General features: G+C 26.5%; 1 protein-coding gene across 8 annotated transcripts in view; it reads right to left on the bottom strand.

Annotated features, from left to right (window-relative positions):
• Positions 1-10,258: 10,258 nt before the first annotated feature.
• The window catches only part of unc-104 (kinesin family member unc-104), a 122,092-nt gene continuing 120,005 nt past the window's right edge, over positions 10,259-12,345 (bottom strand). For 4 of the 8 annotated variants that reach the window (XM_065511196.1, XM_065511198.1, XM_065511199.1 and 1 more), the window contains exons 25-26: positions 11,116-11,217; positions 10,259-11,038 (exon numbers count right to left, since the gene is read on the bottom strand). In XM_065511196.1, the coding sequence (XP_065367268.1) occupies positions 10,942-11,038; positions 11,116-11,217 (199 nt within the window). In that variant the 3' untranslated portion in view covers positions 10,259-10,941. The remainder of the gene's footprint in view (positions 11,039-11,115; positions 11,218-12,345) is intronic. The other 4 variants (XM_065511201.1, XM_065511202.1, XM_065511203.1 and 1 more) reach the window with 2 other exon arrangements.

The following is a 12,345-nucleotide window of genomic DNA, read 5'->3' as shown; positions in this document are numbered from 1 at the left end:
TAGGAATGACAAAGCTGATACGATCGTAATTTTATTGATACTATTTCATATTGAAAAGTACCATGGCACTCCCAAGACTCAGTTGATACTTTAAAACAATTTTCAATTTTATACAAAATCTTCTGTTTAACAATATTTTATATCGAAAATCTTTAGTATAACAGAATTTTCTCTAGAATCATCTGGTCTATAACAGTATTTTCTTTAGAAAACCTGGAGTATAACAGTGTTTTTCTATAGAAAACCTGGAGTATAACAGTGTTTTTCTATAGAAAACCTGGAGTATAACAGTGTTTTTCTATAGAAAATCTTGTGTATGTATTTTTAAAATTTGTAGAAAATCTTGTGTATTTTCTATAGAAAATGTTATGTATAACTGTATTTAAGTATAACAGTATTTTCTATAGCAAATCTTGTGTATAACAAAATATTCTCTAGAATCATCTGGTGTAAAACTGTATTTTTCTAAAGAAAATATTGAGTATAACAGTATTTTCTATAGAAAATGTTATGTATAGAAGTATTTTATTTAGAAAATCATGTGTATAACAGTATTTTATATAGAAATTCTTGTGTATAACAGTATTATCTATAGAAAATCCTGTTTATATCTGTATTTTCTATAGAAAATCTTGTATATAACTGTATTTTCTATAGCAGATCTTGTGTATAACAGTATTTTTCTATTTACATTTTCTATAGAAAATCTTGTGTATAACTGTGGGCCAGAGAGTTATTCTGAAGTGAAAGACTTTCTTTTAAATCGAGGGAGTAAAAATGCAAACTGGGCCTAATCGCTATGGAATGACCCATTCATTAACTATTGTATATCCACCTGAGTTTTTTATAAAAGAAATCCGAGTGGAAAACCTCATAAGATGGGTGCTTGGGTTCTAGTGGCCACTAAGTGGTTAGACGACAATATTTTCTTTCTTTTTCAACTTACCCGCATGTACATAAATACTTATTTTCATGTCAAAATTAGCCTAGCAACAGTTTAATTGCTACAGCCTGTGAATACATATATAAACTATTGCTCAGAAGATCACCAGATCATGATTCCAATGTAATTAGAACAACTTATTTTTATCTTTTAAGTTTTATTTCATGAATCATACTCACATGGAAATTTAATTCACATTTATTACAACTTACAAACGACTCAGAACCGAATGCCTGCAGAAAGATTCAGAAAATGATAGAGACTTATAAATATAGGTTTCTTTAAATTAGTAGACATTTTTTAATAACATTGACCATACTCACAAAGAAATTCTTTTGGCATTTATTTGATAGTTTACAGAAAACTTAATTGAAACATAGTTGTCTATAGATCTGATATAATATATAGGTTTGACATGATTTTAACTCAAACTTCAGCAATATTTTCTAAATCCTTCAACTTAACCTAGAATACCAGGCCAGGAAAGACGTAGATGTTTTTACCGGTTTCTTTATATTGTAGCCATATGAGAGTTATAAATTACTATAAATAAAATCACGTAAACTCTATTTTTTTTATAAACATATTCTTATATTCGAACGATGATGCGAACTAACCAAAGTTGATGTAAAAATAGACCAAGCTGGCTTAGAGAACTTAGTTATAAAAAGCGTTGCAAATTCAGAGTATGTTTATAGTTTTGAAGTTTAATCATTAATACTTAGACCACATTAAGAAACTGCTATATTATTTATTCAAAATTATAAACTGCAATCAGGCAAATGGAGATGTCAATTTATAGTCTAATATACCCAGCAAAAACTTCATTACAAATAAAGAGTTAAAATGCTAATACATATTCAGCCCAATTATGAATAAAAATTCCCAGGGAGTTTTTTTCCCTATTTTTCCTATTCAAATTCAATGGGAAAAAACTCCCGGGGAATTTTTTATTCAAAATTGGGCTGATTGTGAATTTTAAATCATTGAATGCAAGTACTTACCAGAACTTCTTATAATGATTTTATCAGTGAAAACAGCAGTTATGTAATAGATATTAAATAAGTCATTATTCGCCTACTTCTAAGTAAAGCATTTAGTATTTAGTAGACATTACAAATCATTAGCAAGTTGTTGCTGGGTATATCTTAATATTAATCACTAATAATAACATTATTTGGTGCGTTTAAGTTGTTTATTTATAATAGGTACCAATAATTGTTATATTTTTCTTACAAAGAACTGCCCTAGAGGGAGGTGCCACGCCCACTAATCCAATCCAGTTGATTTTCAAAACTATGTAAAATGATAAGAGAGCTATTCGAACAAAGTTTAAAGAAGCTCGCAATTATAGTTCGGATCCATTCCATTTTTGGGTAAACTTCTGTCGTGATATTAAATTGATTCATCTAAAGTTTGAAGACATTCACAATTATAGTATTCCAGTTATTCGAAAATAATTATTTATGATAGGTACCACGCCCAATAATCCAATCCCGAAATTGATTCATACAAAGTTTAGATACATTTACGATTATAGTACTTAAGATATTCGAAAATAACTATTTGCCACATCCCCTGTTCGGATCCGTCCCATTTTTAGTTAGACTTCAAGCACTGATATGAAATTGATTCGTATAAATTTTGAAGACTGTCACATTTATAGGTCTGCTGATATTCTATAATAACTATTTACTTTGTATGGGAAGTGCCACGCCCACTTGAAATTTCAAAATAAAAAGTATCTGGTAGGAACAACAAACAGACAGACGTGGCTATATCGACGTCGCTATCAACAACGACTCAGAATATATATATAATTTATTGGGTGGCAAATGAAAAATGTGGAAATTACATACGGAATAACTAACTTGCCACTCATGGTGAATCATATAAAAAGATGCACTTTTGCAAAAAATGTTTGAAATTTCAAAATTTCCTAAAAATAACATACAAAATCAACAAATTTTGCTTAAAACAAATTCCAATTTTTATTCCTTCATCTTTTTTTATTTTGTTGAAATAATTTTCAATAAATTAATATGTAGATATCATTATTATCGATTTTTATATAGAATTTTAAACATCCATTTTGTTGAATAAAGTCAAATATTAAAGTTTTGTGTTGGTTGGTTTTTTTGTTCAAGTTGTTATTTTTGTGTATATTTCTCAATATATTTATTTATTCATTTATTTAATTAATTATAATGATTATACAATTTTCATTTAATTTGTTTTGTTTGTTCACTGGTCTATTTAATAATATTCGAATTAATTTAGTATTTTTTTTTATTTTATTCATTTTACTAATGCTACACATACGAGTTTTTCAATGTTTGAAAGGGTTTTCTGGTTTGAAATAAACATTTATTTATTTATTTTATTTTTTATATTGGGGTTTTTTAAATAATTATTGTTATATATAGTTAGATCATAAATATATATATTTATATTTATATATGCAAGTATGTAAATAGTATAATGTAGTGTTTTACTTTTATTTTATTTGACTTGTTTTTATTATTTATTTATTTAAGTTTATTGGTAATAATACTATTTATTTTCTTTATTTTTTCTTTTTCTTTTAATAAACTTAATTGTGTATTTCTTTATTTTATATGCAAAATAATATATTTATAATAAAAAGTAGTTTTTCTTTTTCTAAATAAAAATCTATATAACAAGCAAAAAACCATTTAAAATCCTTGAGAGAAATCATAATAATAAAATGTTTATAATAAATATTTATAAAATAAAAAAACAAAGTTGGTTATTAAATATTTATATGCGTTTATATAAAATAATGGAAAAATTGTTTTACAAAAAATTTTAAGAAAAACTAAGTTAAAAAAAACTATGTACAATTTAAAATATTTAACAAATTATGTTTAAGAAAATAATAATAATATTTTATATCAATTTTAAAGCAGTTGTAGGTGGAATTGTAATGTTATAATTATATGTAAATGAAAGAGTTTGGAATTGATCAGCAAAGGCGGAACTTTTAAAAATTTTTTTGTTAACAGAAAAACTGGTAAATTTAAAATTGAAATGAAGCCATAGCTCCATTTTGTCAATCTCTAATTATCGTTTTTAGTAACGAAATACAATTAATATAATTTTTATATGAAAACTAACTGTCAATATTGGCATGATAAAAAATAACCAAAGATTGAGAAAATGGGACTTAGCAGGAAAAATAACCTGCTACCTTGAGGCAGATAAAATCTTGAACAGTTTTAGTTCTATTATTGCGTTAACAGTTTCCAAAATGACATTAAAGATGACAACTGGCAGCTATTTTCTGTTGCAAAATTGGCAACCAGAAATTTTTGGTTACCCTCTTACAACGCTACTGAAGTTCGGTTGTCATCCATAATTGACCCCTTCTTTTTAATAATATCATTGCACAAGGCTTAATAATTTCTTTTTATTTATTTGTATTCTATTGTATTGAATATTCTTGGCTTTAAATGTACATAACTGTAAAAAAAATCTACTGACAATGTTTATTAGATTATAGTTTAATAAACTAAAGCTCTAAAGTTTAACCTCAGTTAACCGCTTGTTTTGTAAAACTAAGATGGGCTTTAAAGCTCAACAAATCTACCTTTAATCCAATATAATGTTGTAATTTAATCACCCTTTTCGTGAAAAACATGTGAAATTTATGTTCCCATGAAATATCCATTTCCCTCGAAGGGAAAATTGCTATCGCGATATTCCCCTGAACTTTTCATTCACAATAGTTGATTTTGTTCGTAACAGCTGTTTATTGTTTACAAAATTCCATCTAAAAATTTCCCATGTTGGGGATTTTTTTCACGTGAACAAAGTTTATGAACGAAAAATGGGAAAAGGGAACACATTTCATGTGAAATATTCACCCCTATCGTGAAAAACATGTGAAGTTTATGTTCCCATGAAATATTCATTTCCCTCGAAGGGAAAATTGCTATCGCGATATTCCCCTAAACTTTTCATTCACAATAGTTGCTTTTGTTCGTAGCAGCTGTTTATTGTTTACAAAATTTCATCTAAAAATTTCACAACATGGGGAATTTTTTCACGTGAACAAAGTTTATGAACGAAAAATGGGAACATAATTCATGTGAAATTTTGATTCGCGATAGTGGTGATTGATTCGCGATAGGGATGAATGAGTTAAAAAAAGATGATTATTAGATCATAGTATAATAATCTCAAGCTCTATAGTTTAACCTCAGTTAACCGCTTGTTTAGTAAAACGAATATGAGCTTAATAAATATTCAATATAGTGAAGAAATCTACTTTCAATCCAATGCTTTGTTAACCGCTTGTAATTTTAAATATTAAATTAAAACGATTTTTATTGGATCTTAATTTTCAAAGTCAAGTTCTAAAGTTTAAGCTTATAGTTTTCCCAGGTTCAGTAAAACGCAGACAAGTGAAAGCTTGCAAAATTGATTTTGTATTTACAGAATATACTTTGAATAAATAACAATTAAATCTCGGAGGATTAAATCGTTATAATTTTGAAAAGAAACCAGAAATTACAAATTCAAAGTACATATGAAGCTATCAGTGCAAAAGTGGTGTAACACCAAACTATTTATTTAGTTGTATTTTCAATTTACACCACTTTTATTATATTATTTTGTTATATTATGCTCTGAGCAAAAACGATTTTTTCTGCACCATCTGCTTTTGAATACCAAAACATAGTTTACCCCACTTTTGAATTGATATTGGTAATGTAATGCACCAGAACATCAACCAATAAAAATTGTGAGTTACACCACTTTTCCGCTGATGGCCTCATATAATAAAAGAAAAAATCTTATTATTCACTAACACTCGTTTGGTTTTACTCTTATTTTAGTTCCTCTAATTTAAACTTTAAATTTTAGACTAGGGACTATTGTTTTAAATATATTTTAATTAAATATGTAGCCAAAAAAGTTTATCAAAAGCTTTTTAAAACACCTACCCATTAAAGATTAGATACTGATTAGAGTCTGTTAACCATAAAATTTTAAATTTTAGTTACAACTGCAGTATAAAACTTTGTGAATAACTTTTTAAATCTCTTTGTAGATAAAATTCTTTTACTACACTAAAAAATATTTAAGGAAAAAACTTAAAGCTTTAAAAAACTTGACTCTAAATACCAGAGCACCCATAAAAATCATTAATTTTTTATAGAAGATATAAAGCTGGGGCTCGATTTACGAGTAAAATTTATTGTAAAGTTCTTATTTGAGACTATTGCATTCTATATCGAGCTAAAAATCTATAAAATTTTATTATAATTTTCATATGGAAATTATTTTTCGATACAAAAACTCATTCGATCACTAATTCGGTCGCAGCTCTGTTGTTGTGGCAGCAGTGGCTGCAGAGTTGACAGCACTTGGCCGAGTGCACTCCGGTCATTTCGGTGTGTAGAACAGCCTGTCGTGTGATTGACCGCTGCTCTGTAATTCATTTCAGCTATGTTCGAATTTAAACAAACTATTAATTATGATTTGTTTAAATTCGAAAAATGTTTACTTTGGAGAGAATTACGCTGTAGTTTCGAAGGTTTGTGACTTTTAAATTCTATTAAACTTTGAACATTTTTCAAAATTTAAATCAATTTAATGAATACTGACTCTTTCGAATCGAATTACCAAGTGGCCTCAAAGGTCACAACAAAAACTCTATAAAATTAAGGAGGATTATTCTTGATCTCTCTTTTACCATATGTTTAAGAATTATTAAGAGTTGCATTATCCCCTAAACGAAATGCGAATAGTCTTGAATATAAATGTTTATTATTAAGTCACAATTTTAATTTTTAATGAATTTTTATTGCAACAATTTAATTTGTTAACAATTAAGATAAAAAAGTATTAAAAATATGTTAATTTTATTACAATTGTAGTATAAAACATAATGAAGGCACAATGAGCGAGTTTGTGACAAGATAAGAGAGCTCGAGAGATCCAAAAGTCAGGCAGAGGTCATTCGGAATTAATCGTAGAAATGTTATATTAGGCTCAATAATTGTTAATAATGGGCCCTATTCTACATTACTTCGAATTCTAAACAATTTTGAGTTTTTCGGAAGGCACAATGTCAAAATTTGTGATAAGACACGGCTTGAGAGATGCTCACATCAGCGAATAGTTGTGGCAATAAAATAGCTGAAATGTCCTTACATCGAATACTGTAAAACCTAGAATTGCATTTAAAGCTCTAAAAAGGCACTTTGAAAAAAATATTGTCAATTGATAGAAATGTAAATTTTTATAAAGGACATGCCAGACATTGAGTTGTTTAATTAATAAGGCCATATTTTGTTCAGATCTTTTTCTCTCAAAATCTTAAGGATTAAGTCGGCTATATGAATAACTTAAATGTTTCTGGGAAATGTTATTTAGTTAAAGCAATTGTTGTTTAAACTGTATAATTCTATACAACTTTCATTTATTTCCAAGGCCAAAGATTGGCGAAAGTTTTTCTTCAACAAAAAACTTAGAATAACAGCAGAACTGTTTGGAGTTGAGCAAAAATATTCTTTTTCATTTTTTACTGAACAGTTTCATTCTGATGACAAATGATTCTTCGCTCCGGAATGATCTGAATATCACACAGTGAAAGTTTTTCTTCAAGAAAGAACTCAAAATCGGAAGTCTTCTACATGAATAAGTAAAACGTTAATACTTACGTTACGGCCAAACAATTGTTCTTTAAACCATATACAGCCCAATTCAATGAATTTGAGTAGGTAAAATGAGAAAAGGGAAAAAACTCCCGGGGAATTTTTATTCATAATTAGAGAACTGTTTCTCATGCCAATTGAATCTTCCTTAGGGAAATATTGGCAAATCAGCGAAAGTTTTTCTCCAGGAAACTGTTTTAAGTTGAGCAAAACTGTTGTCATGTTTGACAGAACTGTTTCGTTTTCATGATAATAGATTATTCGCTTCAGATAGACCCGAATCTCACATAAGGAAAGATGGTCAACTCAGCGAAAGTTTTTTCCAAGAAAAAACTCAAAATCGGAAGTCCTCCGCTTGAATAAGTTAAATGTTTCTAAGTTAAGCAATTGTTTGTCAGTTAACCAATAGTTTGTCAGTTAAATAACTGTTTTTTAAATCATATAGCATTCGAGAACTGCATCGTTATAATGGCCAATTATTGTTTGCTTCGGAAAGACCCGAATCTCCCTCACGGAATGATGGTCTGCGAAAGTTTTTTCACCAGGAAAGAACTTTCAATAACAGAAGAACTGTTTAAAATTGAGCAAAAATAAACTATTGCAAAGTTTCTCCCTCGAAGGACCATATAATATGAGTACCAAAAGAAGAGTTTTTCTAAATGCCATAATAATTGTCTTAAATTAGGTTCATAAATGTTGTTTGATTGATATTTAAAATTGTTTGAATAAATTAATTTGAATAAACTCTACAAATATTTCAGTAAATATGGTTGGAAGGACCATAAATATTTAAGAAAGGTATTAAAATTTAAATTATTGCAGATATAGATAACTTAAATATTAAGGAATACTTATCGTCCACTTAATAAAACAATAGTGTATAATTTTGTTTGCCATTTCGAAATAATTGAGTTTAAAATTTTTGTGTTAGTAGACATCTAGAACAAAAGTAATATTTCAATTGATCTTTTGACCCACTTTGTGGAAGTAGAATTTCACCAAATTTTGACCACATATATAATCAGTTATGTAGATTATTATTATGCAATAAAAACAAATAAGAGAGCTATATTCGGCTGTGCCGAATCTTATATACCCTGCACTAAATTATACTTCAAAATACAAATTTTAAATATTTTTAGGTAAACGGAAATTTTTTTTCCAGTTGTTTTTTTAATTTTTTGGAAAATTTTTTTTCGAATTATTATTTTAATTTTTTTTTTTAATTTAAATTTTTTAAAAAAATTTTTGGTTTTTTAAATTTTTTTATGTGAAAAAAAAATTTCGGGAAAAAAAATATTTTTTCCGATTTTGACCAATTGTAGGTCCAACTTACTATAGTTTTATATACGTCGTCTTTGAAATATCTATCATTAGATATCCATATTGTCTATATTAATGACTTAGTAATCCAGATATAGATCAAAAATCGAGGTTGTCCTGGTTTTTTCCTCATATCTCAGCCATTTGTGGACCGATTTTGCTGATTTTAAATAGGAAACTTCTCGAAAGCATGTATGACAGAATTATTGAAGATTTGGATCCAGAAGATATCTGGGGTCTTCAGAAAATTGATTTCAACAGAGAGACAGACGGACAGACAGGATCCAGAATATATATACTTTACAGGGTCGGAAAATTATATTGTAGAATTTACAATCGGAATGACAAACTTATATATACCCTTCTCACGAAGGTGAAGGGTATAAAAATAATGGTGTATATGCTTATACACTACTGTTTTATTGAGGTGACGTTATTTGCTTATAGTTTCACAATAAATAATTATTTAAATGCAAATTTGTATATTTTGAATAAAAGACAACGATAGTTCAAAGGACCATATAATTTGAGTTTGGAAAGAGTCTTTTAAATCTAAATGACTTAATAATTGTAATGAATTGAATTAATTTTAATAAACTGCACAAATATTTCATTGAATATGGTTCGTAGGACCATAAAATTTTTCAAAATTAAAAGTATGCATTAAATATAGATAATTTAAATAAATTAGAACGATTAAAACTCTTACTCATAAAGAAATTTTTATTTTATCAAAGATTTATTAAACCAAATTAGTTTTAGAAAACATTATTGAAATAAAAATTTCTTTATGAATAAAGAGGATTTTAATTTTGGCATAATTATAAAAAACAGATATTTCCACCATATAATCATAATTTCCAAGAAACTTTCTTAACATTTCTATCTTTAGCTTAAAATTTAACAAAATTTTGTTTTCAAGAAAAAACTATTTTAAATAATACAAATTGTTATCTTAAAAAGAAAACCATATAAATCTTACAACTCTACCTACAACTGCTTAAATGTTTGTATTTTTCAATTTTCGTATAATTATAATATCAATTATAAAATATAATTTAGGTTTTTAATACCTGCTTAGTAAAAGTATTACTTTTTTCTTTATAATTTAGTGTTTATGTTTAAATAGATAATCAACAATAAAGCATAGTATTTTAAGAATTTTTTTCAATATTTTTTTATAAATATAAGTAATAATAATAATAAATTTGCAAAATGTTTTTTGTTTTGTATTTCGAATTTTACATAAAGTATTGTAATAAAATGAAATGAATTCAAAAAGTTATACATCAATATTATTAAGTTGTTTGTTTGTTTAATGTATGTATATATGGAAACATTTATAGTTAGAAATCTTAAAGGAGGAAGTAGGGAGGGATTGTTTTTTTATTTTACTTTTCAAATGTTACTTTTTGTTTGATTTAAAAAGTAAGGGGGGTTATGGGGACATAATTTCAGATTTTATTCAAGTTTGTTAAAATACATTATTTTCTGTTTTAATTTCTTGTTTTCTTACTTTTGCTCACTTACTTCAATACATTTGTTTATTTATATTTATATACTTATAAGTGTATGTATATATTTTATCCTTTTCTTTTTATATATATAAATGTTTTTTTTATATTTTGTTTATATGTAATGCCTGCATTCGTCTCCTTTATATTTGTTTTAAATTTATCGATGGAATCCGTTGTTTCAAAAAAAAATCTCAAACCATTTTTTTACTTGGGTTCTTCTTTCTAACTTTCATTAGAAAAAAATATTGCACTTTTAATTATAGTTCTTCTGGCTGTTGTCTAACGCTTTTCAAAATCTTTCAAAACTGTTGTTTCTCCTTTTAGTTTTTGTAGGTTTGTTTAGTATCATATTTTCTTATTTAGTTTTAAATTTGTAGACTTCTTTTTGGTTTATTAAATTTAAATCTTAAGTATTTGTTTTGTTGTTGTTTTGTAATTAATATACTAAAACGGATTCCATCGTTATTGTATCTCATTTATTATTCGAGCCTGTATTTGTAGCGGTTGTTGCTTGAATTTGTGAGGCTGTTTGTGAAGCCGACTCTTGTGTGCGTCTAGCTAAACGTGATCTAAATTAAAATAAATTGAATTTAATTAATATTTTTTTTGTTTTATTTAAAAACAATTATTTATTTAATAATTTTACCTTATTTGTCCAGCTAATAATGGGTTAATGGCGTATAACCAATCATGAACCTCTTTGTCTCCCAGGGTTTGTAACAGATAACCACGATGTTTGGTGACAACACTGTAAGAACAATAGATTTGTTTAATAACAAAATAATTAATTTCAGTTATGTTCGAATTTATAAAAAACTACAATGTATAATATGATTTGTTTAAATTCGAAAACTTTCCATTTAGTCTAAAATTGTTTGTGACCTTCCAATTCTATAAAACTTTCGAAATTTCTAAAACTAGACGAATATTTTCCTTTTCGTATTAAATAACGAGTTGGCCTTAATGTCAAAATAAAAAGTCTATTTGACTGAAAATTATGGCAATGCTTGCAAAATTAATCCATTAGTGAGAAACACAATTGGTTAAATCCCGGCAAAATATGTTTCAGGTTTAATATAATAGCGTTAGAGTGTCCAAAAAACCGGCAAATTTAAAAAACCGGTTTCCGGTTTAACCGAAAAAGTGTGTTTTTTAAAAAAACGGTTTCGATTATTGTCTTAAAGATGTTGTATTATAAAAATTCACCTTTGAATCCAATAATTTGGAAATTTTCGAGATCAACTTAAATTTTATCTCTTAACTGTTCAGTTAAATGCATTGAATTCATTTCTTTTACTAAAAGGCTTAAGAATTTTTTTTCAATTAATTTTGAAAATGATTAATAGCTAAATAAAACTGAATGAAGAAAAAACATTTTAACTCAATTTGTAGTAGATTTGAATCAACAAAGATTAAATCATTCAAAGTTTGAATAAATTATGTTATTAATTAACTTCAAAATTAATTCAATTTAAATGATGCTTTTGAAGGAAGCAAAGAATTAGATATTGGGAATGGATTTATGAAACGAAAGGCTGACATTTTTTAATTACGGATTAAGATTTTAGTGACTTAAGCTCAAATTGAATTAATTAATACGAAGATCTACATATATACAGTGAGTGTCACTCAAAATCGTACAACATATTTTTTTTTTAAATATTATGAAATTATACAGGCAATAATAGGTGATTATATAAAAAATTAAAAGTCATTTTATTAATTGGAACAAAAAATATGTATTTCAACAAAAAAGTAAATTCGTTAAAAAAATATTGATGAAAATTAAAGAACATAACAAAATTCATATTTCACTTAAATATTAAATTATAATTAAAACTTTAAAAATTAAAAAAAATGTTAATATTAAATAATC

Source organism: Calliphora vicina, chromosome 5, assembly GCF_958450345.1.
Source record: "Calliphora vicina chromosome 5, idCalVici1.1, whole genome shotgun sequence".
NCBI lineage: Eukaryota > Metazoa > Arthropoda > Insecta > Diptera > Calliphoridae > Calliphora > Calliphora vicina.
The sequence above is the reverse complement of the archived record's forward strand: the minus strand, read 5'-3'. Positions and strand labels throughout refer to the sequence as shown.